The following is a 27,832-nucleotide window of genomic DNA, read 5'->3' on the forward strand; positions in this document are numbered from 1 at the left end:
ACGCGCGCGAACCCAGCTCTCGCGAGACCTCGTCTACCTGGTCCTTAGCGTACGTGCGCGGGTACCCGACTCTCGCGAGACGGCTGCCTGCTTCCGGCTTCCTCCCTTGGTCCCGCCCCCTGTCCGTTGCCAAGGCGCCGGTTGCTAAGTTACCGGAAGCGGCAAGCTGCTATCCTCCCTCTCCCTCCCTCCCTGGCCCTCCCTCCCTCCCTCCCCCCCCCCCCACCACCATGGCCTGCTCTGTCGATCTCTCTGCGACAGGCCGGGCCGCCGCCAGTCAGCCTGGCAAATGAAGGCCATCTCCAAGTTTCTGACGCTCGCTCGCGTGCGAGGGAACAGAAGCTTCCAGAATGAGAGGACCCAGTCGTGCGCCGCCGGGGGCTGTGGCTGGGGAGTGAGAGGCCCGGGGCGGAGTCCCAGCACCCCCGCTGCCACACCGTCACCGACAGGCTGGGCACGCCGGTGCCCCGGTTCTGAAGAGGGATCCTGGCAGGCCTGGGCAACAGCCACAACAAAGACCAATCTCCAGAAAACCACTGCAGAAAAACAACAACAAACGTCCAATGGAGTTCATCCGTGTACACTGGACAGGCAGAATTCATAGGTATGACAGGGTCTCCATGATCTGAGATGCTGAGAATCGGGATTCAAGTTTTAAGTGTGTTCTCCTAAGCTGAGGGGAGTTTTCCACCACTTTGTCGTTGTTGTTGTTGTTAGGGCAGGGTCGAGTCTGCATTTTCCAGCAATGATAGTCGATCACATCCATAGAAAAATTCAGGTTCATTTTTGTTTGTTTGGGTTTTTAGTTGGTTGTGGAGCTTGAACTCAGGGCCTCGGTGCTGCCCCTGAGCTTTTCCACCTAAGGCTAGTGCTCTACCACTTTGAGCCACAGCACCACTTCTGGTTTTCTGGTAGTTAATTGGAGGGAGAAGTCTTTCCTGCCTAAGGTTGGCTTTGAACTGTGATCCTCTGCTCTCAGCCTCCTGAGTCGCTAGGATTATGGGCAGGAGCCACCAGCACTCAGGGTAACTCAGCTTGTTTTGGTTTTTAAAGAACAGAATGGGACCTGGGCCAAGCTCTAGGAGCCAAGAGTTCAGTCCCCAGTATCACACAACATAAACATGATACGACAAAAATACTAGGAGGTGACAAAGCAGTATAACTGGGAGACAGACATGTTCTTTGCATCCCATCTTGAGGGTGTCACCTGCTCTAGGAACAGAATAGGACAGAGGGCCAAATGAGTGATGTTACCTGTCCCCTAACTTCTGCCTGGGAGCCCAAAGCAGGGGATCAAATGGGGTTGATATGCTAATATCCCTACTCTACTTTCTCTGTGGGCCAAATTGAACCCAGGGTGTTGAGATCGTTAGCTGCCACTCCATTCTGCATAGGTTGCTTCTCCACAATGTTCATTCACTAGGGTGAGGCCCTATGTTTGATCCCCACCCCACAAAATATACCACCATGATCTCCTGGAAGATAGCGGTGAGTATTTGAACACAGGAATGTGTAAAGCACCTACCACATTCTACTTTACTTTCCCCCTTCTAGCATGTTCTCACCCAGTTTTTCCTTGCTTCATATCTTCTTCAACTCAAGTTAAACCGAAAGGATTAACTCATGAGGCTCTACCATAATCCTGGGCTTTAACCAGCCACCATCATAAGAGGTAATTTGCTAAGGATCCTTTTGCCTTCCAACATGATGCTGTTGACACCTTAAATCAGGAGATTCAAACAAAACCGGAACAGGTTTGCATCATAATACCCAGTATGGGCATCAAAGGGGTAGTTTTATATGAGTGTAACTTGACATGACTGCAGCTATGATTAATAGCCACTGTCACATGCCCTGAGTAACCTATAATGGTTTTTCTTGCCCAGTTTCCCAGCAAGTCATAAAAAGATGAAACCAGCGTCCCCCGTGGGGCTTTGCAGTTAGACCCAGGGATGGCTCCAGAGATGTCTCTGAGGTGGAGGTACACCAGATACATTCCAGCCAGGATGAACTTGCTCTTGTTTTCACCCCAAAATAAACCCCCTCTTTCTGGCCCAAATTGCGGGGATCCACTGGTTTTGAAGCCATGCAGGACTACACCGCCACCAGTAAGTCTCCTCTCTCTTTGTCTGTCTGTCGCTCTCTCAACAATCTCTTGGGACCTTGCCAGGAAGGGTGTGTGTGTAGCTCATATACTAGGACTAGTTGATGTGGCATACAGAATTCATTTCTGGGACATCATAGTCTACATTGATGATGTCATCCATCATGCACTACCTCCCTCCATAGATGGTAAGTTCAGTGACTGGACAAGCATTTCTAACTCAACACTGCACTCCTCAGGTCTGGAACACAGATTGGTTCCAAGGAAGCACTCACTGAATGTTTGTTGAGTGAATAAATGATAGAAGCTTCTTTTTATTAGATGGTTACCATGGCCCAAACATTGTGTGTGTGTGTGTGTGTGTGTGTGTGTGTGTGTTTGTGTGTGTATACTGGTCCTAGGGCTTGAACTCAGAGCCTGGGCACTGTCCCTGAACTACTGCTCAACGCTTGAGTCACAGCTCCACTTTCTGGTTGGTTGGTACTTTTTATTGGAAATAAGAGTTTCACAGCCGGGCACCAGTAGCTCATGCCTGTAATCCTAGCTATTCAGGAGGCTGAGATCTGAGGATCATGGTTCAAAGCCAGCCCGGGCAGGAAAGTCCGTGAAACTCTTATCTCCAATAAGCCACCAGAAAACCAGAAGTGGCACCGTGGCTCAAATGGTAGAGTGTTCGCCTAGAGCTGAAGAGCTGAGGGACAGCTCCCTGGCCCAGAGTTCAAGCCCCACGACCAAAAAAAAGAAAAGGGTTCCGTCAAAAACATGAAAGTTCTACAAATTGGGTTTCACAATTTAGTTGGCTACTTATTTCTTTTTTTTGGAGGTGGTGGGGGGGGTCCAGTTGTGGGCCGAACTCTGGGCCTGGGCGCTGTCCCTCAGCTCTTCAGCTCAAGGCTAGCGCTCTACCCCACTTGAGCCACAGCGCTACTTCTGGCTTTTTTTTCCTACTTATGTGGTGCTCAGGAATTGAACCCAGGTCCTCATGCATGCAAGGCAAGTGCTCTACCACAGAGCCACCTTCCCAGCGTGGCTACTTATTTTTGTGCCAGTACTGGGGCTTAAACTCTGGGCTTTCCATTCTCACTTGCCTTGTTTTGCTCAAGGCTGGTGCTCTACCACTTGAGGTAACACTCCTACTTTCTAGTTGGCTTTTTTTCTTTTTTGAAGGTATAGGATTTGAACTCTAGGGCCTTATGCTCGTTAGGTGCTCTACCACTTGAGCCACCCCACTCCTTTAGGTTTTATTTTTCAGATAGGAGCTAAAAAAAAATGTTGCCAGCCATAGACCTGGACCCTCCTGTCTCTACCTCTCAGTAGCTGGCGTGAACCATGATGTGTCTCTTGTTGGCTGAGATGGAGGTCTTTTATAAGTTTTATTGCTTTTGCCTAGCATGGCCTCAAATCCTGATCCTATTTCTACATCCCATGTGGCTGGGATTATAGGTATGAGCCATCATGTTTGCCCTCTACATTGGCTTTTATCAAGCAATTCATGAAGGACCTTCCAGTGAGCTGAGCAGCAGAATTGGCTTCCTAAGCTGAAAAGGCACAAGAAAGCAGAGACAAAGGCAGATGGATGCTTTGAAACTCCTTTCTTTGAGAGGGCCATGGTTCGAGTGGTTGAGTGAGGTCCAACAGGGCTAGAGGTTGGAAGCGTGGCCATCAGTGATAGAGTTTGGGAGGTGATGGAACTGTGAAGTGGTGGGGCTTAGTTCAAGGTCATGAGGTCATTAGGGGTGCTGTGCTGCTCCTTCAAGATGAAGAGCAAACTCCATGCTCGACCTTTTCTGGCCTCCTGTTTGCCCATGATGTTCTCGACCTTAGACTTGCCGCCCCTGGCACTGTGAGTGGAATTCCCCACACCTCACCTGGGTCAGCGCACAGGGTTAGCTTGGTTGTTCCTGGCCGCTTTGTTTTGGAAAGCTGGTCTATTTTCCATCACCTACCACAAGTGACTTCCTTCTGGTTTGGTCTGGTCTACTTGGGTCTAGTTCAAGTGCTAAGTCCACAACAAAGAACCTCCCCACGCTCATACATTTTATTTAACAACTGCTCACGTGTGTACCTGGAAAGCAACATCCTGGTCAATAATCTTCTTGCTTATTTCTATCTGACAGCATTCCGCCACAAGGAACATGGCTGTTGGCAGATCTCCTGACCAGAATTTGGGGTTTTCCCCACAAGATTCCTGTATGTTAACACTTAAAAGCAAATAAAAATCACTATCCTGGCCAAACAAACCACTACAAGGCTCCTCCAAGTGATTTCTCCCCGGCAGGTAGAGATGGGATTACTCCTGCCTCCGGGCCTCCATCCTGGGGTTAACCCTGGGGGAGGGGGTGAGCCAGGCTGGCATCACCATGTGAACAGAGACATCAGAGAACACAGGCCCAGACACTTCTTATATAACCACAACCAGATTTGAAATGCTTTAATAAAACGTCAGGTCCTGGAGATGCCAGGATCCAAAATTACAAACGAAATTACCAACAAATAGTATTTGCTTTCCAAATTGGCGGCTGGGAAGGGAGTCCTGCATTTTATCATGGTCGACTGTGACTTTCGCCGCGGCACTGACCACTGTTGTTTATTTTAAAGACTTGATCTGAGGTGCGGATGGATGTGAGCCTTACCTTTGGCCGATGCCAGAGGAAGAACATCAAACTGGTCTTCCTCCAAACACCCAAAGGACAATTGGGACAAAGGTCATTGTTTTGGTGGCAATGGCATCATGAGATGGCAAGTCCTCAGACCCTTCTCCCCAAACAACGATCTCTTGTTGGAGTCTCCCACATCAGAGCCCAGGGCCTTCATCCACTGTTCCTTAAATGTGTGTTGATTGTGTGTAGGTTCTGGGGCTTGAATTCAGGGGCCTGATACTCTTGCTTAGCTTTTTTTTTTTTGTCCTGTGCATGGTTGGTTCTCTACCACTTGAGCCATACTTCCACTTCTGCTTTTTGCTGATTAATTGGAGATAAGAGTCTCACAAACTTCTCTGCCCAGACTGGCTTCAAACCATGATTCTCAGATCTCAGGCTCCTGAATGGCTAGGATTATAGGCCTCGACCCTGGTGCCCGGCTTGTTGACTAAATAAAAAATTTATGACAGTGTATGTATTAATCTTTGACTCTGATTCTGAGTCTGAGATTGGAAATTTGCTACCTAACACTCGTGTGGGCGGGGAAGAGTGGGGGGTGGCAGCCAAGGATCCCCATTGTAAGACGTGTAGTCCAGAAATGCAGAGAAGAGCCTCTGCCTTCAGGGCTGGAAAAGATGCTTTTGTAAGTTGCTGTCATTCGGACCTGGAATGTTCCCCTCAAGATTTGTGTGTGACAGGCTCCATCTCCAGCTTGGTGATCAAAGGAGATGGTAGAACCCTTCGGAAGGCGGGGCCTGGTGGGAGGAAGTTAGGTCATAGTTGTCACTTTCAAGGGGGTCTTGGATTGGCCATGGGTGATGGGTATCCATCATCTAGGCGCATTTAAATCTCCTTCCCTATGATTCAAGATTGCTCCCCTTCACAACTCCACTCCCCTTTTCTGCCTAATAAAATGAGATTCTAGTTGTCTCGCCATTTTCTCCAGCTGGGCTGGAGACTCGGTTGCCCTTCCCAAATAAAACCTGTTGGTCTGTTGAAGTTGGTCTTTTCTGCTCTCTTTCTTATAGCCTCACCACAGGTCCCAAAGCAATAGGGTCAACTCCCCATGGACCAAACTCCCCTTCCTCCCCTTCCTCCCCTTCCTCCTCTTCAGCTGATTGCCTCAGGCATCTTGTTGTAGTCATGCAAAGCTTGCTGGCACATTCGTGCCAACTCTTGGTGGCTCCGTTGGTGATGCTCTTGCTTCTCTCTATGTACAACTTCGCTGCCACCCAGCACTTTTGCCCTTTCCTGGGGTGCCACGGAATCCGGGAATTAGGCTTATCTGAGCTGCTTTTCTGAAGTCTTTCTACATATTCCCTCCCCCTCCCCCCAATAAAAGGAAAGAGTTATATGTAGATGGAGTGTGGTCTCTCTGCTGCCTGCCGAAAGAGAGGTCCGGGGCCGGGAGCATGCCAGAGCAGGCTTTACTGTCGCGCGTCTGCGGGCAGCTGCTGTGTGGTTTCAGTCCTGGTGCCAGCAATGTGTGTGTGTCTCACTGTCCTGCCCTTCACTGCTCTCCTGCATCCCACTGTGAGATTTTTTTAAACTATATTTTTTATTGTAAAGATTCTGTAGAGGGGTTACAGTTACATGAGTAAGGTAATGAGTACACTTCCTATGGAGCATTGTTACCCCCTCCCGTGAGATTCTTCAGGATAACCCCCACCTCCTTCCCTCTCAGTGTCTGGCCTTTGAACAATTCAACTCTTTAAGTTCCAAAGGCTCCAAGCCTTCCAGCTGCCCTGGGGTACACAAACCCAGCACCCCATAATTCTAAGGCTTAACTGCTTGATGGAGACAGGAATCCCCCTTAGTTTCTTGTGATGAGTCTTTCAGGAGAAACCAAGTCACACTTACTTCTTATATACTTTATGCTGTAGGGTCTCCAGGTTGGTAAAATTTTAAAGCTATTTCTTCTTTGGGAATCATTGCTTCCACTTTGAGTCCAATAGAGTTTCTCTGGGTTGGAATCACTGTGCTCCTTGTGATTCAGGGAAGCAAAGAGAAGGTAGAGAAGTTACTAAGGCTCTCTTTGGTGTTTTATATTTTATTATTTTCTTGCCAGTCCTGGAGCTTGAACTCGGGACCTGGGTGCTGTCCCTGAGCTTTTGTTCTCAAGGCTAGCACTCTACCACTTGAGCCACAGCACCACTTTTGGACTTTCCTGAATAGTTTATTGGAGCTAGTCTCACAGACTTTCCTGCCTAGACTGGCTTTGAATGATTCTGGGATGACAGGTGTGAGCCACCTCTTCAGGATTTTAGAACACTGCTTTTGGGTTGGTAAGATTGAAACTGTGAGGTGATAAAGGGGGCGAGTGTGTATCTTTGCAAGTCTGTGCACAAGATCAGGCTGTACCAGCAACACACCAGAGCCCCTGGGGGTGTGAGGGAGGAAGAAGTAGCCCTTAATATGAGCAAAAAAAACAATAGATGCATGTTAATAAGAAATTGCAAATTACTATCATTATTTATTATGCATGGCAGAGTTACACAACACTTTATTATACAGTAGATAAATCCTAAAGAAATGCTATTTATAGCATTTGCCCCATCCTCAACTCCCCTTAATCTCCTCTCAAAGCATTTAGCCCAAGTTCAACAGCTGTGTGTTTTTTTAATGTATGTTTTAAATCCATGAAACATTGAAAATCAGAGGAAGAGTGTTAAGTACCAGAAACTGAAGAGAGTTCCAAGTCAATACAAAAGCTTTTAAACCTGAAGATACTATATGTTTCAAATAGAGACAATCAAAATAGATTTAAAAATTGACTTTAGCTAAAAAGCTTTTTTATTTAATTTTTTTATTGTAAAGATACTATACAGAGGGTTACAGTTACATGAGTGAGGTAATGAGTACACTTCCTCTTATTTATTTAATTTTTACTTTTAAAAGTGAAGTACCAGCCAGGCTCTGGTGGTTCATGCCTGTAATCCTAGCTACTGGTGGTTCATGCCTGTAATCCTAGCTACTCAAGAAGCAGAGATCTGAGGATCACAGTTAAAGCCAACCCGGGCAAGAAAGCCACCAGGAAACAGAAACTGATGCTGTGGCTCAAGTGGTAGAACACTAGCCTCGAGTTGAAGAGCTCAGGAAAAGGGTTCAGGCTCACAGTTCAAGCCCCATGACTGACCAAAAACAAAAGTGAAGTACCTTCATTGAATTATTGCTCCAAACTGAAGAGAGCTGACAGCTCTGTAGAAAGTTAGAACTCCTGGTATGTTCATGAAGATGAAGGCTAAACAACAGTATCTTGAAAAAAGTCCTGAAATTTGAAGGTCATTTATAGATTTTAGAGCTAGAAGCAGTAGCACATACTACAATCTCAGCTACTCAAGAGATCAGGGCGACAGTGGTTTAAGACCAGCCTGGGTAAAAAATGAGAACTCATTTTACCAAATATGTCATGGTAATACACACCTGTAATTCCATCTACAAGGGAGGAACAGGTAGGAAGATTTGCCTATACCAGCTTTAGGTAAAAAGGAGGTATGGCTCAAGTGGTAAAGAGTGACTACCTGGCAAGTGTCAGGCCCTGAGTTTAAACCTTGGTACTACCAACACACACACACACACACACACACACACACACACACAAATGAACAATAAAATAAAATAAAAACAATAACGTTTAACAAAAGTACATTTCTTTCTTAAAGGGGTATCTACTTTCCCAAGTCACACAGGAGTAAATGATTTTATACCCTCTGAATTTTTTCTTCTTAATTTAAGCATGTTGGACAAAAACCAATTTATTCAGTGTGTCATAGTTCAGCAAATGTCAACCACCATTGGCCTGTTAACTGCAGGATATCCTCAGTTTGTGCCAATTAATTAAAAATACTTTCTTAATGCTACATTTGAATTAAGTTCCTTGTTTTGATACAACTTCATAATTTCCTTCTGTGGCTCAGGTGATCTGAAAGTCTCATGGAGGAATCTTGCAGAGTGAACACATAAAAGGGCTTGCTGGGGAAATGTTTTCTTGTTATTGGTGATGGTTATGGGGCTGGAACTCTGGGCCTGGACAATGCTCCTGAGCTCTACCACTTTGAGCCACAGTGTCACTTCTGGTTTTCTGGTGGTTCACTGGAGATAAGTGTCTCTTGGACTTTCTTGCCTAGGCTGGCTTTGAACCACGATCCTCAGATCTCTGCCTCCTTAGTAACTAGGATTACAGGCACGAGCCACTGGTGCCAGGCTTGGTGAAATGTTTTTTATTGCAAGATCCCAAATGCCTTGCGGTGGCTGCTGTGTTTGGGTAGTGACAGAACTCCATTCCTTACCTATAGACTTCAGATCCATCCATCTGGGAATGACTGAGCACTGGGGAACACTGAATGGGGAGATCTTGCTGTGATAAATTTCACACACAAAAAAGATCGTGTTTATTTTGAAACAATTAGAATTAGAAACTTATTCCAAAGTCCGAAGTACAGTGTTATGAGAAACTAGAAAACAATTTTCTTTTGTCCTGTCTCCTTAACACTCTTGATTGACCATCAGGGGGAAAATATACACAGATGTCCCAACTGAAAGGTGATCTATTGGATCCTAGAAACTAGGAGAATCCAGTTTAAGCTTATTTATTTTGTATCTGTTTAGTACTGGGGCTAGAGCTCAGGGCCCTGCACTCTTGCTTGGCATTTTAGCTCAAGGCTGGCACTCTATTCCTTGAGTTACATCACTTCTGGCCTTTTGTTGGTTAATTGGAAATAAAAGTATCTCAGATTTGTCTATCTGAGCAGGCTTAGAACCCAGACCCTCAAATCTCAGCCTCCTGAAAAGCTAGCCTTACAGGTGTAAGCCACCAGTGCCTGCTAAGGTGTGTTTGTTTTTTGCTTGTTTGTTTTTTTAAGCTGTAACGTGAGGGTAGGGATGGGAGGGTGATAATTGAGAATAATGGAAAGGGAATAACCTGAAAATTCCATTAAATATTATTCCATTGACTAGCATTTTTAAAAATTTCATTTATTTTCTGTGTATGCGGTACCAAGGAATTGAATCCGGGGCCTCATGCATGCTAGGAAAGCATTCTACAACTAAGCCACATTCCCAGCCCCTGAATAAAATTTTTTTAATTAAAAAATTAATTGTGATTCCAGTTGCAGGTGAATCTGTCATCAAGAGTGACTTATTTATAAGTTGATTAACTGTGATGACAAAAAGCTGTCACTTATGTCCCTAAATTTCCCTACATTGTGCGTAAATGAGAAATCCCATCAGCTCTGATCAAGGCTGAAAGCTGGACCTCCTGCAGTGGCAACCCTAATGGGAGTTCTACCAGAAACAAGGACACTGAGTATACTTATATCCAGTAACTTTTGTTGCTGTGATAAAATAGCTGAGACAAGCAACCTAAAGGAAGAAAGATTCATTTGGATTCCGATTTCAGTCAATGTTCACTTGACTTCGTTGATCCTGGCCCTGTGGTGCGCAGAATATCATGGCAGAATGGCATGGTGGAGGAAAGCCATTCACCACATGGCAGCCAGGAGGCAGACAGGCAGAGAAGGGAAGAGGTAGGAACAAGATAAAGCTTTCAAAGGCACAGCCCCCACTGAACATTTCCTCCAATCAGAACTTAAGGTTACTCCCCCACCACCACTTCCTCCAATCAGACCTAAGGACACACCCCCACTGACCACATCCCCCAATCAGGCCTAAGATCACCCCTCTCACCCTGACCACTTCCTCCAATCAGGCCCCACCTTTTTCAGGTTCTGCCACCTCCCAACAGTCCATTCAGTTATGAATCCATCCATGGATGGGTCCATTGATGAGGTCAGAGCCTTTGTGATCCAGTCTACTCTGGAAGAACCAGCTCTGAGCATTGCCTTGGGGACCAGGCCTTCAACATAGGACGTGTCTCCTTTTTGGCCCTGACGTGTACCATTAGGGTTAATACTGTTAGGGAGAACTCCACTTACACAGTCAAATCAATCACCTTCGGAAGGCTCCATCTGTAGGCCATCACTTGGGGGGGTCAGGATTTCAGAATTTGGGTTTGGAGTTGGGACACAGGCATTCAGAGGGAAGCCAACAGACTTAGGTAGGTCTCGAGTAGGTTGTGGGGTTCTGTGGTTTTGATATGCAACCGAGATGGTCTGGCACAACTGGCAAAGTGCTTGTAGGAATTCTGAACTGGGTAGTCCCATTTGAACGCAATACAGATTTTATTTTCTGATGGGTTGGTAAGAATGCTATGTGTCCATCCATCATGACGTGTTTGTGTGTGTGTGTGTGTGTGTGTGTGTGTGTGTGTGTGTGTGTGTGTGTGTGTGTTATTTTCAACAGGGGTTGTGTTGCCAGGCCCTATCAGTTATGTCAGAGGACTTGATAAGCTTCTGAGAACCAGACCTTCTAGGTCAGTGGAAATCAGGGGTGAAGTTTTCTCAGGGGAAGATAGGGAAAGTACTGGGGTTTGAACTCAGGGCCTTGTGTTTGTTTACCAGGCACTCTTTTGACACTTGAGACATACTCCTAGCACTTTTATTTTCTGGATAGTGTCTCATGCTTTTGCTTAGATAGATCTACGTATGTCTTCTGTATAGCTGTGATGACATATTGCCAGGCCCTGTTAGTTGTGATGCCATTGAGCTGTAATCCTCAACTCCAGCTTCCGAGTTGCTGGGATTACAGATGTGAGCCATTGCATCCAATTTACTTTTTTTTTGCACTCGAGATTTGTAGGCAGGTACTCTACCACATGACCCCAGCTCACTCTTTAAGCTATCATTTTTTAGCCTTCTCTTCCTCTTCCTTTTCTCCTTTCCTCTTTCCCCCTCCCCTCCTCTTTCTCTTCTCCTCTCCCTTCCCCTCCTCCTCTTCCTCCACCTTTTCCTTTTCTTCCTACCCTCTTCCTCCTTCCTACCCTCCCCCTTCCCTTTCCACTCCCCCAGGGATGGTCTCCTAAACTGCCACTTCCCAGTTTGTAACTTTACACATAATGCAGTTTTGCAAGCTTGGGGTCAGGTCATGATTAATACAACAAGTGTGGAATGAGACTTTTCTGGCTGCTCTAGAACTTGGGCTTAGTTCCAAAGTGAGGGCAGTGGGTAAAATACAGTTCCGGGGTGACCAGACTGGTCCTTGGATCATCCAAAAGCATCAACCTCTAGCCCATATCTGATAAGGTCTTATCGTAGCCAGTGCAGGTTTCTTGACAGGCCTGGCCTGTTCCCCCCGGGGCCAGATGACCCCTGTAGAGCAAGCCTGGCCTGTGCCACACTGCAATCAACCAAGAGGGCAGCCTTCTAGCCAGGGGACCCCAGAAGAGGTGGGGGTAGAGTCTGGGGGGTGTGGAGTAGGGAATATAAGAGGAAGGGAGTCTCTGAAGACTCCTCAGTGTGTCCCATGTGCCAACAAGTAAGGGCTTGGCAGGAGAAAGGGGTGCATCTGACACCCTGTACCTACCTCCCTGTTCTCTGCCAAGGATCCATTTTCCACTCAGCCCTCTGAGGCTCCTATATCCAGCCAGGTAAGTTGGAGAGCAGGAGGGAAAGGACGCATCCACCCCTGTCCACTGTGGGCCCCAGGGCCATCTGTGCATTAGCCTGAAAGGGATGGGGATGCGGAATAAAGTTCTGATAGGATGGGGCTAGATTTATAATACCCGAAAATAATGCTGTTCTTAAGAGATGACACTAACTGAAAGGATCAGCAGAAGGACTGCCCAGGGCCCAATGCTAGGAAAGTGTTCTTCCACACAGCTCCAGGTCTTCAGTCTAATAGAGATTTTGAAGATACTTCGTTGGCCTGCATGAGCCGTAAAATCTTATATAGTCCTAAAAAATAAGAAATTTGCCAACAATTGCTTCCTTCTCCTCCTCTCCCCCCCTCCTTTTTGGTGCCAATTCTGGGGTTTGAACTCAGGGTCTGGCCCCTCAGCTTCTTTTGCTTAAGGCTAGTGCTTTAGCACTTGAGGCACAGTGCCACTTCTGGCCTGTTCTGAGTAGTTTATTGGAGATAAAGTCTTATGGAGACTTTTCTGCCCAGGCTGGCTTTGAATCACAATCCTTAGATCTCAGTCTCCTGAGTAGCTAGGATTATAGGCGTGAGCCACCAGCTCCTGGCCATTGCTTCTTTTGACTTTTCAGATCTATGGTTCCTTGGCGTCCTCATTGCCCTGCTCACAGACAGTAATAGGTGCCTTTTGCTATATTGTTTTTCTCCTTGAGGCTTCTCACTATGTTGCCTAGGTCGGCCTTAAGTTCCTAGCTTCAAAGGCTCCCCCTGCCTCAGCCTCCCAAGTAGCTGGGACCACAGGTGCATTCCATGGCACCAGAGGAGGAAGGCCTTCTCTGAGATGTGACTTGAAGCTGAGTGACGAAGAGACCGGCTAGAAGAGGGTCTGGGTGGAATATGGTCTCAGAAGATTTAGTCAGGAGTTGGTACACTTTTCTGGAATGAGCCAGATAGTAAATCTTTTAGGTGTCCTGTGCCATACATGTCTCTGTTGCAGGTACTCAGCTTTCCTGTTAGAAGGCAAAAGTTAACTGCAGATAGCAAGCAAATGGGCAGTGGTATTCCAATAAAACTGTATTTATCATATTCTCCTTTTGATGTACTCTCTCCCCCCAAACTAAACCACAAAAACCATTCTTGCCGGGCGCTGGTAGCTCACACGTGTAATCAATCCTAGGTACTGAATTCAGAGACTGAGATCTGAGGAATGCAGTTCAAAGCCAGCTGGGGAAGGAGGGTCTGTGAGACTCTTTTTTTTTTTTTTTTTTTTGTCCGTCGTGGGGCCTGAACTCTGGGCCTGGGCGCTGTCCCTCAGCTCTTCAGCTCAAGGCGAGCGCTCTACCACTTGAGCTACAGCGCCACTTCCGGTCTGTGGGACTCTTATCTCCAACTATCCACCAAAAATCTGCAAGTGGAGCCGAGACTCAAGTGGTAGAGCACCAGACTTGAGTGAAAAAAGCTAAGGGACATGGCCCAGGCCCTGAGTTCAAGCTCCAGTACACACACACACACTTTAATTTTGGTACCATTATTTACTGATATAAATTAAGACTGCAGTCAGACCTAGGTAGGTAAACTGGACATGGTATGAGCAGAAAAAGTAAATCTTTTTTTTTCTGGAAATCGATAGCCCACGGGGACCAGACCAGGGCTAGACCAAGGGAAGGAGCCAGCTTCCCCAGGCCCAGGAAATCAGTCATTTACCAATGGACTGATCCCCACCTCCATCCCAGTAACAAGAACGAACGAAATGCCAGGCCGGCAGGCTGGTCGCAGAGCCGCAGGGCCGGTAGGACACGTCCCCGCGCACGCCGGCCTCCCGCGCGGGAGGGCGCACACACCTGCTCCCAGCCCGAGCGCACCTGCCGCGCCGCCCGCCCGGGTCTCGCGAGAGCCGGGAGGGGGCTGCGGGGGTCCACCCGCACCAGGGCATCGATCTGTCTCTCCCCGCCCCCTCGCTCGGGATTCCTTCCCCGCATCTCCACCTCTGGGAGCGGCGGCCTGGGGGCCTGGGGTGACCCTCGCCCCCGCCCCATCTGCGCGCCCGTTAGGAACTGCGCTCGGCCACGCCAGCGCCACGGGCCCGGGAAACCCCGCCCTCGCCCCCTCCCCTCTCCAGGTGCGCGCGCCTCGGTCATCTCCCCGAGGTGCGCGCGCCTCCTCCCCCTCCCCTCCCCCCAGGTGCGCGCGCCTCCCCCCTCCCCTCCCCTCCCCTCCCCCAGGTGCGCGCGCCTCCCCCCTCCCCTCCCCTCCCCTCCCCCAGGTGCGCGCGCCTCCTCCTCTTCCCCTCCCCTCCCCCAGGTGCGCGCGCCTCCTCCCCTCCCCTCCCCGCAGGTGCGCGCGCCTCCTCCCCCTCCCCTCCCCTCCCCCAGGTGCGCGCGCCTCCCCCTCCCCTCCCCCAGGCGCGCGCGCCTCCTCCCCTCCCCTCCCCCCCAGGTGCGCGCGCCTCCTCCCCCTCCCCTCCCCTCCCCCAGGTGCGCGCGCCTCCTCCCCTCCCCTCCCCTCCCCCAGGTGCGCGCGCCTCCTCCCCCTCTCCTCCCCTCCCCCCCAGGTGCGCGCGCCTCCTCCCCTCCCCTCCCCCAGGTGCGCGCGCCTCCCCCCTCCCCTCCCCTCCCCCAGGTGCGCCTCCCCCCTCCCCTCCCCTCCCCCAGGTGCGCGCGCCTCCTCCCCTCTCCTCCCCTCCCCCAGGTGCGCGCGCCTCCTCCCCTCTCCTCCCCTCCCCCCAGGTGCGCGCGCCTCCTCCCCTCTCCTCCCCTCCCCCCAGGTGGGCGCGCCTCCTCCCCTCTCCTCCCCCAGGTGCGCGCGCCTCCTCCCCCTCCCCTTCCCCAGGTGCGCGCGCCTCCTCCCCCTCCCCTCCCCCAGGTGCGCGCGCCTCCTCCCCCTCCCCTTCCCCAGGTGCGCGCGCCCGGGGCCGGGCGGCTGCGCGCTCCGCGCCTCTCCGCCAACCCGCGCCCCGCGGGTCCCCCGCTCCCCCGCCCCCTCCCCGCCCCGTGATTGACAGGCAAGATGTCGGTGCGGAGCGCGGCCGGGGCGATCGCAGCCGCCGTCACCCCCGGAGCGCGGCGGCGGCCGCAGCAGCGCGCAGAGGACGCGGCCGCCCGCCGCAGTGGGCGCCGCCGCCGCCGCCGCCGCCGCCGCCGCGGGAGCCGCCGGGCCGCCCGCAGCCGCTCACCGCGCTAGCGCCGCCGACCATGCGCGGTCCCCGCGGGCCGCCGCCTCCTGACATAAAAGCCCGCCAGCCAAACCTGTCTGTCTGTCTGTCTGTCCGTCCGTCCCGGAGCCGGGTGCCGAGTGAGCGCTGCTTGCCCTCCTCCTCCTCCTCCTCTTCCTCCTCCTCCTCCTCCTCCCCTTCCTCCCCAAGTGCTCGGAACAGCATCACAGCACCTGGCTCGCTCCTAAGAAACACCATCGCTCCTCGTCAGGGACGGGGCGGGGGGGGGGGGGCTAATGGAGACTGCCTGCTACCCCAAAATAAAATAATAAATTTCGGCTCCGTCCCCTCCTCCCACCCCACCCCCTCAGCCCCGTGTGAGATGTTGGGTTTCTTCTTCAGGAGACATCGGTGACAAGTCGCAGGGGTTGGCGAGGCGGAGGGGGTTCGCTCCCTCCACCTCTGCTCCCTACCTCCCCCCCCTTTTTTTTTCTGTCTGGGAGGAGGAGGAGGAGGAGGAGGAGGAGGAGGAGGAGGAGGAGGGAGGAGGAGAAAGGGGGGGGTTACAGAGCAAGCGATGGATGAGGAAAACATGACAAAAGGCGAGGAGCTGCAGCCTCTGAGTTTGCAAAAAGCGTTACAACAGTGCGAGCTGGTCCAAAACATGATAGACTTGAGCATTTCTAACCTGGAAGGGCTTAGGACCAAGTGTGCTACCTCCAACGACCTCACACAAAAAGAGATCCGGACCCTGGAGGTAGGTGCTGCTGCTTTGGCGGCGTGTGTGTGTGTGTGTGTGTGTGTGTGTGTGTGATGATGGTGATGGTGGTGGTGATGCTGGTGCTGGGGTCAGCCTGCCTGCCTGCCTGCCTTCCCCTCCTCCCCGACCATCCTCTTCCCCTGGGATTCTGTTTGTTGGGGGCCGAGGGGGCGGGGGAGGGGTGACTGAGGTGGGCTGGATTGGTGTTCTGTGCATCTGATGTCTGTCTAGGAGGTAGTAACAGTAGTAATTGCTATTCTTTATTATTTTGGTAGCTTGCGTTCAGGAGCAGGGAGTTGGGCTTTTTTTTTTCCTTCTCCTGCTTGTAGGTTTGTTTATATGCCATGGGGGGGTTGTGTGTTGGATAGAGATTCTGGAGCTGCAGAGGGCCCACGTGACCTCGTGCATTCTGCAGGTGGTCAAAAGGTGTTTTTCTTTCTTTCTTTCCTTCTTTTTTTTTGTTTTTGTTTTGTTTTTACTGGCAGGCTAATGGGGCTGCCTGGACAGGTAGACCTCTTCGCCTCCCCCCTTTTCCCAGCCTCCCTTTCGCTCTGTGATTTTTTTTTTTTATTTTTTATTTTCTCAGTGATAATGCATGTTGGGAAGGGAAGTGAGATGCACGGAAATAAACCATGTCACTGAAGTCAGCTATCCATTTCCAATACGATCACATTTGGTTCAGCAAGCTGCAGCAGGGCCTAAAGATGTGTAAAAAAGAAACGGGGGGGGGGGGGGGAGGGAGGAATTATGCTGAGATCAGCTTGCACAAGTGGCGTGGGAAAATCCTTTTGGATCTTGGTGAGATTTGAGAGAGAAGGATCCGAAGGAGGAGGAGTTATCTTTGGCGTTGTTGTGATTTTTTTCTCTCTCTCTTCAAATGAACTTGACAAGGAGTTTGTAGCAGTTGTTTCTTTTTTTTTTCTTTTTCTTTTTGAGGGGTGGTGTGGATGCAGAGGTTCTCACCAAGAAAATGGCACAGATGATTTCTCGCGGAGGCCCCTTGGGGTTTGTGGAAAGCTTTAGCATCCTTTGAAAATGCCTGGTGTTTGCGTACTCTCTTGGTGCTCAGGTGGTCTAAGATGTATGAGGGAATCAGCTCATCTTCTGTCCCCAAAATGGCCCTGCTGCCCACATGGCTCGATTAATTCAGGAACTCTTGGCAGCTGGCGTTACCTGAGGGTGTTGGCAGTGGGACTTGGGGGTGAAGCAGATGGCCCTGTAGGTGAAGTAGGCAAGCACACTGCTGAGAGGTTCGTGGGACGCAGGAGTTGAGGCCCGCGTGCTCCCAAGGCCTGGACTCATCAGCCCTTACTGGCTCTCGTGGCTCTCTGCCTGGGCGAGTGTTTCTCTCTGATTCATTTCCCCAGGCTTGCTTTCTTTCCTTTTTTTTTTTTTTTTAATTCTCTGCTTTGAAATGTGGCTGATGTCAACCCATAGGATGTCATCCTTTGGAAAGAGGAGTTTGTGTGTGTGTGTTTGTGAATTTTAATATTGTGTTTTCTCCCTCCTTCCCATGCATGTCTGTGTGCACCTGTCATCTGGGAACTTGATCTTCCCGATGAAATTAGATAAATGCCAGGGGATATTGGGGGGAGTGAGAAGGGCAGGTTGGCAGGCACAGGTACTGACTGCTTCTCTGAGCACTTGAGAGAGGCTTGGCTAATACCTGGCTGCTGGAAGACAAATTGTGAGATGTACTGGCCCAAACTACTCATGTCTCAGTCTGCACAGTGTCCCAAAGCTGGTACTGTTTATGATTCAGAATTGCATGGAGGATGTCTTCAAGAAATAGGACAACTCCTTCTCCCTCCACATACACACACTCTGAGGATCACCTGAGATCCCTTCATCAGAGACAGGATTCCCCCCACAGTGCTAGTTTATAGATGGCCATGGAAGTTTCCTGAAGTTTTCTATTCCTTCCTCTCAAACATGACTTCGACCTCAGGTAACTCCCTGGACAGCGGCGATTGTGGTAGTAGATGCTAGGTTCTGTCACTTCCCATGTGCAGGGTGATTTTCCTTGGAAACCAGGGTGGTGATGGGGTATAGCTGTAGTCTCTTACTCCCATCATGCCACTGGGCATACCAGCCACTTTATCCACATTGCCCAGGGATTGGTCTGGAGCTAATACAGCTATTTAGACTTCTTGGATCTCTAGGGCAAAGGAGGAGCCACTGAAGAGGGGTTAGTGATTTCAGGTCAAATCCTGCCAAACTTGAGCCATGGCTGATGGCTCACACCTATAATTCTAACTACTCAGGAGGCTAAGGTCTCAGGCGGGAAAGTCCCTGAGACTCTTATCTTCATTTAACCACCAAAAAGCTGGAAGTAGAGAAGTGGCTCAAGTGGTAGAACATTTAGCAAAAATGCTAAAGGACAGCATCCTGGCCCAGAGTTCAAGCCCTAGTACTGGTTACACACACACACACACACACACACACACACACACACACACACAATCCTGCCAAAACTTCCTGTTTGGATCCATAGGTGGTTTGTTTGGTTTTCCTCCAACAGTGGTCAAATTTTGTGTATCAAAAGGGTGTTCATTAAAATGTCACTGTCTGCCTGAACTCTAGAGATTCAAATGCAGTCAGTACTGGGAGAAGGACTAGGGAGTCTGTATTCGTGTCTTGAGCTTTGGATGCAAGTTTTCCCAGGGCATGTTTGGAAAGATGGATCCACTAGGAGACAGATGCCATGTCTCAGCCATTTAATGGAGAAAAACTCCCTGCTCACAGAAGTTAGTAACTCATGGACCACCCCAAATACCTTGATGGCAGGTGATGTCCAGTAACACGTGCATCTGTCAAAACAAAACCACAAAACATAGACTTTGTCTTCAGGAGGTGGCCTGGGTGTATGGGAAGGAAAGGCGAATCTTAACTGTGAAATGATGATGATGATGGGAGATACCATTAATGTGAATCCATTAAGAATTGCATTCAGACCTGGGCTCCAGTGGCTCACGCCTGTAATCCTAGCTACTCAGGAGGCTGAGATCTGAGGATCATGGTTCAAAGCTAGTCTGGGCAGGAAAGCCTGTGAGACTCTTATCTCCAATAAACCACCAGAAAACTGGAAGTGTCGCTGTGGCTCAAGTGGTAGAGTACCCAGCTTGAGCTGAAGAGCTGAGGGACAGTGCCCAGACCCAGAGTTCAAGCCCCATGACTGACAAAAAAAGAAAAAAGAAAAAAGAATTGCATTCAGCTCCATGGAATTAAAAACCCAACAACAGCCTTGAAGCCAATGATTTTGTTTTTTCTCTTATTGTGTAACAGAGGTTAGGAGCTACTAGAGTTAGTTCAGTCTAGCTCTGATTTTTTTTTCCTCTCCCCAGTAAAATCAGGGTTGATCTCTTGCAAGATGGGGCTTGTAGCTTTTCACATCTGTGTTCCAGGCAGGGAAGAGCTGGACTTGGAGAGTGGAGATGGATGAGAGGGTCTTACTTTTGGTTACTAGCAATCAAGACTTCCCTAGGACACCTCCTCTTCACTATCTCAACAGCCGTGTTTCATTATAAGCATCTTGGCCAGAGTTAAATGATACTCTAGCTGCAAGGGAGTCAGGGAGTGGGGAACTGGGGACACCATCACGATCATTTGTTTCTGAGGACCTGTTGTCTTTCCTGTTCAACATTCATATTCTGCCAGTGCCAGGGAAGGTGTGAATGGGTAGCATTGCCAGCTACAGTATGTTCATAGGAGATATTTTGATGGAAAAGAAAAGGTCATCATTAAGAGGTAGTGGCTCACTCTGAAATCCTAGCTACTGAGGAGGCTGAGATCAGAAGTATTGCGGTTCAAAGCCAGCCGGGGTAGGAAAGTCCATGAGACTTATCTCCAATTAACCACTAGAAAACCAGAAGTAGAACAGTGACTCAAAGTGGTAGAGTGTTAGCTTTGAGGAAAAGAGCTCAGGGACAGTACCTGGGCCACGAGTTCAAGCCTCACAACTGACCAAAAAAAAAAAAAAAGTCATGAGTTTTAGAGTTAAATTGGTGCCATTTCGAATTCTAGCTTTTCTAATCAGGCTATTCACTTTAACTATCTTGATTCATTTGAGTGTGTGTGTGTGTGTGTGTGTGTGTGTGTGTGTGTGTGTGTGTGTGTGTGTGTGTGTTGGGGGCAAAATGATAATCATAGATGAATATTACCTACCTCAGATGATGGTTACAGGGATGATAAGGGATGACAGGTTGAAGGCTCTGGCACTTAATTGCATGCAAGTTATTTAGCAAGTGCTAAATAAATGACAGTTACAGAGATGGTTGTGGTTAGCAACATATGGCGTAGCCTAGATGGCCTGGGGACATCGGAGGAGAGCAGCCGCTTCAGTGGCATTGCCAAAGTCGATCCTGCGGAATTCTGTGGGTTGTTAACTTAAAAAATGTTTTTTTTTTTTTATTTTAACAGATGTTATATTCCAGGCCCCATCCTAGATGTTGGTGGTGAATAACTATTGTGTGTGTGTGTGGGGGGGGGGAATTGGGAGAGGGTGATACAAACTCTGTGGTTGGTGAATGCTCAATGAACTTGGGGAAAAGTTGAGTGAAACAGGAGTGAAATCGGTATCTCTTCCTGCAGGCCTTCTCAGAGCCTTTAATATGCCATCCACGTACCGTGTGCCTCCAAGGATGAGGCTCGCAGTGTTTTCCTTTCCCAAGGATTTTCCCCCAGGAAGGGTTTGTTCCATAAAATACACCAGGGGAATCATTTGGCTGATCGTGGAGGGAGGCCTTGGTTGGGGAGCTGGAGATTTAAAGTGGAAGCGTTTAGATCCCAGAAAAGGGGACAGGTCTCTAGATGCAAACCACAGAGCATATTATTACACCTTCTTGGGTCATCTTCGAGACCCATGTGCTCAGAATAGAGACTGACAGGTAATGTGCATAGCAGAGGAAACCAGAACACTGACTCCTGGGCTTGCAGGACAGGGAAGTCAGATCAGCCAAATTCTGACCCTTTGAGGACACAGGTAGAAGCTGTCAAAAGTTTTGGAGTGAATACAAGTAAAAAAAAAAAAAAAGATAATATAGCTGGGTGCCAGTGGCTCATGCCTGTCATCCTAGCTGCTCAGGAGACTGAGATCTGAAGATGGAGGTTCTAAGTCAACCCAGGCAGGACAGTCTGTGAGACTCTTATCTCCAAATAAACACCAAGGAGCCGGAAGTGGTGCTATGGCTCAAGTGGTAGAGTGCTAGCCTCGAGTGAAAAGCTAAGGGAGCGCAACCAGACCTCTGAGTTCAAGGCCCAGCACTGGTGGAAAAAAAAAGAAAAAGAAAAACAAAAGAAAAGGAAAAACCATTCTTCGCGTCTGGGCTTCCCAAGTGTATGTGTCAGTTCCTGGTTTGTACTTGCTTGTCTGCAGGAGTCATTTTTGGGGGAGGGGCACTGGCTGAGGGGAGATGTTTTTGGGGTGCTCTGTGTTGGTGCGGGTACAACAGGGATGGGATGGGCCCAGGTGGGAGAACAGTTGGAATTTTCTTGAATGGAACTGACATTGTAGACAGGCACTTACCCCCCGACCCAACCCCCCATCTCTCTCTCTCTCTCTCTCTCTCTCTCTCTCTCTCTCTCTCTCTCTCTCTCTCTCGTGTGTGTGTGTGTGTGTGTGTGTGTGTGTGTGTGTGTGTGTGCTGGTCCTGGGGCTTGAACTTAGGGCCTGGGCATTGTCCCTGAGCTTCTTTTGCTCAAGGTTATTGCTTTACCACTTGAGCCACAGCTCTGCTTCAGGTCAGTGGAGATAAGAGTTGCACAGACTTTCTTGTCCAGCTTGGCTTTGAACCGTGACCCTCAGATCTCGGCCTCCTGAGTAGCTAGCTAGCTAGCTAGGATTACAGGTGTAGCCACCTGTAAGCTGGAGGGTTCTTCTATGAGTCTTCCCTGGGGGTGACATGAGTATGGGATGGCTGGTCCCCTTCCTCTGAGTGGCCTCCTGGGGTAACAGCTTTCCAGTGTCCCTCCCTCCCTCCCTCTCTCCCTCCTTCCCTCCCTCCCTCCTTTCCTTCCTTCCTTCTTTCCTTCCTTCCTTCCTTCCTTCCTTCCTTCCTTCCTTCCTTCCTTCCTTCCTTCCTTCCTTTCTTCCTTCCTTCCTTCCTTCCTTCCTTCCTTCTTCTTCCTTCCTTCCTTCCGTTGGTTGTGAGGCTTGAACTCAGGGCCTGGGCACTGTCCCTGAGCATTTTTGCTCAAGGCTACTGCTCTACCACTTTGAGCCACAGCGCCACTTCTGTTTTTTGGGGGGTTCATTGGACATAAGAGTCTCACAGATTTTCCTGCATGGGCTGGCTTTGAACAATGATCCTTGCTTCTCATCTTCCTGTGTAGCTAGGATTACAGGCGTGAGCCACTGATGCCCGGCTACTTGGGTTTCTTACATGGTAAGGGATCTTGAGATTGGCAAACCACATGGTGTCAGTTGCACTGTGTTTTGTGAGTTGCTTTGATTCATGACGCCAGCCTGGATATAGGGGCTGGGGGCTCCCCTTGCCTCCCACACTTGGTGGGAGGAGCTGAAAAGTGATTGTATTGAGTAGGATAGGCTGAAACAAATAGACCTGTGCATGTGTCATGGCCCCGGTACAGTGAAGCCTTTTCTTGCTCACTAAATGGTTTGAGAAGGGCATGCATGGTTAATGGTCCCATTACCATTGCCTGCACTTAGAGAGTGGGGAGAGCAGGGAGTGGAAGTGTGGGCCTCTTAAATGCCTCCTTCCTTGAAGTTGCTCTCACAGTTGCTCGCCTCCCGGAGCTGAGCTGGGATCCACTGGAGATTGCAGAGAAAGAGGGGAGAGGGGTTTCAGCTGGGTACTGAGAGCTAGAAGTCATTTACCAATTGCAGGAGGACAAAACACCCCTGTACGTAGTGGCTTGAAACGTTTTTTTGCTCAGGAGCCTGCACTCTGGGCCAGTACTACTGATGGCGCCCAGCCCTCTGGGGAGGGGTTCACCCACTGGCGTGGCCTCACCCACGTGGCCTAGGTCCCCAGGTCTCCTCCCCGAGCCTTCTCAGAGTGGAGTGGGTGAGGGACAGAGTGAGAGACGGGACAGGAATCTGGCTGTGGACAGCTTTGCTAAAATGCTCAGATTTTATTCCTCCAGGAGGCTTTTGAACAGGGAGGTGATGATACATTTTTTCCATTTTGGTTTTGTTGGCAGTATTGGGGGATTTGAACTCAGGGCCTCACACTTGCTAGGTGTTAAGCCAGACCTTTTTGCTTCTGTTATTTTTCAGGTAGGGGTTTTGCATTTATCCTAAGGCTGGGCTCAGATCATCTCACCTCTGCCTCCTGTGTTGCCAGGATTATAGGCATGTACCACCATTGTCAGCTCGTTATTTGGGATAAGGTTTTGCTAATTTTTTTTTTTTTTTTTAAAGTTTGGCCTCAAGTTGCAATCCTATTCTCTCTGTCTCTCAGATACTGGAATTACAGGTTCGTACCACTAGCTGGGCCTTGTGATACATGTTTTTTTTTTAAAAGATCTGGAGTTGTTTTTAAAAAGTTAGCCACTTCTGTGGGAAGCGGATACACCGATGACCAATGCTACGAGAGGTAAAGGAAAATTAAGAATGGAGAACTGTTGCTCAGTGTTTTGCCCCCCAAATTCAGTGAACGGTGACACTGTTATTGGTTGTTTTGTAATTTTTAAAGTACTTTTATTATCTTCAAGTAGTTGTACAAAGAGATTTCCACCGAGCCCTCCCAGCCAACCCCTTCTTTCGCTTTTCTTAATTTTGTAGGCTGTGTATTGAATTCTTTTTGCCATTTAACAAAAACATTTTTGTGCACAATACATCTTGATCTGTGGAACCCCTTCTGCATCTCCACCCTGCTTCTACCCACCCCTCCCTTCTATTCCTCAAGTCTGTGGTATATACAATGCATTCTTGTCTGCTTCCTTCCCCCTCTCCCATACTCCCATCCCCTGGACCCACCATCTCTCTTGCAAGTATGCGTTTCTTAGTACTTATTTTCTTGGGCTATGATTTAGTCCTTCTAAAGAATTACATTGTTTGTGATGGGAAGACTTCAGTGCGCTAGTTTGAACCAGCCAGGCAAGCCCAGTTGCGTGCGCAGGCTGGAGCCCGAGGAAGGTCAAGGATATGACACTTATTTTCTTTTATTTATTTTAATTAATTGTTTTGTGCTGGTCCTAGGCCTTGAACTCAGGGCCCAGGCACTCTCCCTGAGTTTTTGTGCTCAAGGATAGTGCTTTATCACTTTGAGCCACAATGCCATTTCCAGCTTTTTAATAGTTCATTGGAGGTAAGAGTCTCACAGACATTCCTCAGATCTCAGACTCCTGAGTAGCTAGGATTACAGATGTTAGCCACTGGTACCCTGATGAAGTGCAGTACAGATATACATATACATATGTATATATATATATCACTGTGTTATATTACTAAAGTATTATTATTATTATTACTTTTACTGGTCCTGGGGCTTGAACTCATGGACAGTATCTCTTAGTTTTTTTCCATTTATGGTTGGTGCTCTATCACCTGGGCCATTGCTCCACTTCCGGCTTTTTGTTGGTTAATTGAAGATAAGAGTCTCACAGACTTTCCTGCTTGGGCTAGCTTCAAACTGTGATCCTCAGATCTCAGCCTCCTGAGTAGGAGTGCCCCTAGCACTCAGGTTATTATTATTATTCTTCCCAGTGCGGATGTGACTCAGTGTCTCATTCTTCCTAGGTTGGAGCTCTACTGAGCCATCCTTCAGCCCTATTTTGCACCAGTTCTTTCTTTCTTTCTTTCTTTTTTTTTTGTCGGTCATGGGCTTGAACTCTGGGCTTGGGCGCTGTCCCTGCGCTCTTCAGCTCAAGGCGAGCGCTCCACCGCTTGAGCCACAGCGCCACTTCTGGTTTTCAAGTGATTTATTGGAGATAAGAGTCTCATGGACTTTCTTGCCCAGGCTGGCTTTGAACTGAGATCCTCAGATCTCAGCCTCCTGAGTAGCTAGGATTACAGGCGTGAGCCACTGGCGCCCGACCTGCACCACTTCTTTTTAGGATAAGGTTGCCACTTCCCACCCTGCTGTGCATCTGAGCCTTGATTTGTGCTGCTTGCTGCATCCAGCTTCACTCTGTGGAGGTGAGGCCTTGTGAATTTTTCTTGGATTGGCCTCGAACTGTGATCCTTCTGTTCCCAGCCTCCCAAGTAGCGAGGAGTACAAGGCATGAGCCAGTGGCATCCGGCTAAAGTATTATGTTTAGTGGCTGCATTAATATGACTTGGAGGCTCACTCTGTCATTTATCTGAGATTCTGTTTTTGAGAAGTTGTTCCTCATTTTGTATGGTGAATAGGGTTGTGGTGGCCGCCCTGTGCATCACCCATCCCTTCCTTCCTAGAAGTGGAATTCCTGGGTCTGAGGCTTGTAGCCGTTCATGACGTTTTGCCAAATTGCCATGTAGGACAGAGTCCATATGCCCATATAATCAATCTACCTACCTTCCTTCCTTCTTCTTCTTCTCTCTCTCTCTTTCTTTTTCTCTTTTCTTTTCTTCTTCTTCTTTTTTTTTTTTTGGTGCTGGTCCTGGGGCTTGAATTCAAGGCCGGCGCTGTCCCTGAGCTTTTTTTGCTCAAGGCTAGCACTCTATCACTTGAGCCACAGTTCTACCTCCAGCTTTTTGGTAGTTAAGGAGATAGTCTCACTGACTTTTCCTGCCTTGGTTGGCTTTGAACTGCCATCCTCAGCTCTCAGCCTCCTGAGTAGCTAGGATGACAGGTGTGAGCCATCAGGTGCCTGGTTAGATAAGGTTTTTAACTACAGATTAAATTTCTTTAATAGTTTTAGGAATGTTTTGCTCACTGTCTTTGTTTTAGGGTAAATTTTGGTGGATGGAGGCTTTGAGGAATTGGCAGGTTTTATTTAAATAGTTGAATTTCCCGTAGAGAGTTGCTGGCAGTATTCCTTTCCTTTCTAGCCTACAGGGTCTGTGCCTGATGCTCCCTGCCACACTTGAGCTTCTTTTGCTCAAGGCTAGTGCGCTACAACTTTGAGCCACAGCGCCACTTCTGGTTTTCTGGGCATTCATTGGAGATAAGAGTCTCACAGGCTTTCCTGTCTGGACTGGCTTTGAACCATGATCCTCAGATCTCAGCCTCCTGAGTAGGTAGAATTGCAGGTGTGAGCCACAGCACTTGGCTTGACCACTTATTTTATCTTTCCTTTCCTTTTCTTTCTTTTTTTTTTTTTTTTTATCAGTTGTGAGACTTGAACTCAGGGCCTGGGTGCTATCCCTGAGCTTCTTTGTGCTTAAGGCTAGCACTCTATCACTTGAGCCACAGCACCACTACTGGTTTTTTGAGTGGTTAACTGGAGGTAAGAGTCTCATGGGGATGTTTCTGTCAGGGTTGGCTTCAAACTGTGATCCTCAGATCTCACCCTCCTGAATAGCTAGGATGACAGGTGTGAGCCACCAATGCCCTTTCTCTATTGTTCCTATTTGCAATTGTTGTTATTATTTTTCCTTCCTGTTGCTGCTTGCTCTGAGTTTATTTTCTTTCCTATTTCTTAGATATTTACTTGTTTATTTATTTTTATTTATTTATTATGCCAGTACTGGGGCTTGAACTCGACCTGGTCACTGTCCCTGAGCATTTTTGCTCAAGGCTAGCTCTCTACCACTTGAACCACACTGCCACTTCTGGCTTTTTGGTGGTTCATTGTCCTAAACACTTACCTACCCACGCTGGCTTCAAACTATGATCTTCAGATCTCAGCCTCCTGAGTTGAAAAGTATTACAGGCATGAGCCACTAGCATTTGGCAAGCCTTTCTTTCTTTCTTTCTTTCCTTTTTCTTTGTTTGTTTGTTTCTCTCTGTCTCTCTCTTTCTTTCTTTTAAAACTAACTTCCTTCCTTCCTTCCTTCCATCCTTCCTTTCTTTTTTCCTTTTCTTTTTAAATAAATATTTTAAGATGGCATCAGTGGCTCATTCCTGTCATCCTAGCTATTCAGGAGACTAAGATCTGAGGATCACAGTTTGAAGCCAGCTGGGGCAGGGAAGTAAGTTCTTGAGACTCTCAGCTCCAATAAACTACTCAGAAAAAGCCAGAAATGGTGCTGTGGCTCAAAGTGGTAGAGTGCTAGTTTTGAACAAAAGAAACTCAGGGACAGTGCCCAGGCTCAGAGTTCAAGCCTGGGGACCAGTAATAAATAAATAAGCTGGGCGTTGGTGGCTCATGCCTGTAAATCCTGACTACTCAAGAGGCTGCGGTCTGAGGATCACAGTTCAAAGCCAGCCTGGGCAGGAAAGTCCATGAGACTCTTATTTCCAATAAACCGGAAGTGGAGTTGTGTGGCTGAAGTAGTAGAGTACTCACCTTGAGCTGAAGAGCTCAGGGACAGCGCCCAGGCCCAGAGTTCAAGCCTCACAACTGACAAAAAATGACTAGGTAGATGGATAGATAGATTAAAAAAACAAATATTTTTATTGGTTCTGCACTTCAGAAGGTTGTCCAAGGGGGTTACAATTTAACCTGTTCAGCCAAGTGTCCAGTGTTCTTAGGTGGAGGTACCCTTCCCTCCTCCCCCACCCGTCTGTCTCCTCCTCAGACATCTCTGTGGCTCCTTACTGTCTTTATCATCTGTACACTGAGTGTTCTGGTTGCGTTTGTCCCCGATCCCTTTTCCATTCCTCACCTTCCCTGCACCGGCCCCTTCATTACAGTCTCCTCTCCACAGCCGCCACCGATTT

The 27,832-nt window shown here is 48.6% G+C and overlaps 1 protein-coding gene and 1 long non-coding RNA gene across 2 annotated transcripts in view; both read left to right on the forward strand.

The window, feature by feature from the left end:
* Positions 1-233: 233 nt before the first annotated feature.
* Positions 234-4,328, forward strand: LOC122099062. The gene is made up of 3 exons (XR_006145837.1): positions 234-604; positions 1,887-2,108; positions 4,222-4,328. It is a non-coding gene; the product is annotated as an uncharacterized LOC122099062 (long non-coding RNA).
* Positions 4,329-15,941: 11,613 nt separating this feature from the next.
* The window catches only part of Ksr2 (kinase suppressor of ras 2), a 197,574-nt gene continuing 185,683 nt past the window's right edge, over positions 15,942-27,832 (forward strand). The window contains exon 1 of the mRNA XM_042669592.1: positions 15,942-16,121. Coding sequence (XP_042525526.1) covers positions 15,942-16,121 — 180 coding nt within the window. The remainder of the gene's footprint in view (positions 16,122-27,832) is intronic.

Source organism: Dipodomys spectabilis, unplaced genomic scaffold (assembly GCF_019054845.1).
Source record: "Dipodomys spectabilis isolate Male_0828 unplaced genomic scaffold, ASM1905484v1 ptg000499l, whole genome shotgun sequence".
NCBI lineage: Eukaryota > Metazoa > Chordata > Mammalia > Rodentia > Heteromyidae > Dipodomys > Dipodomys spectabilis.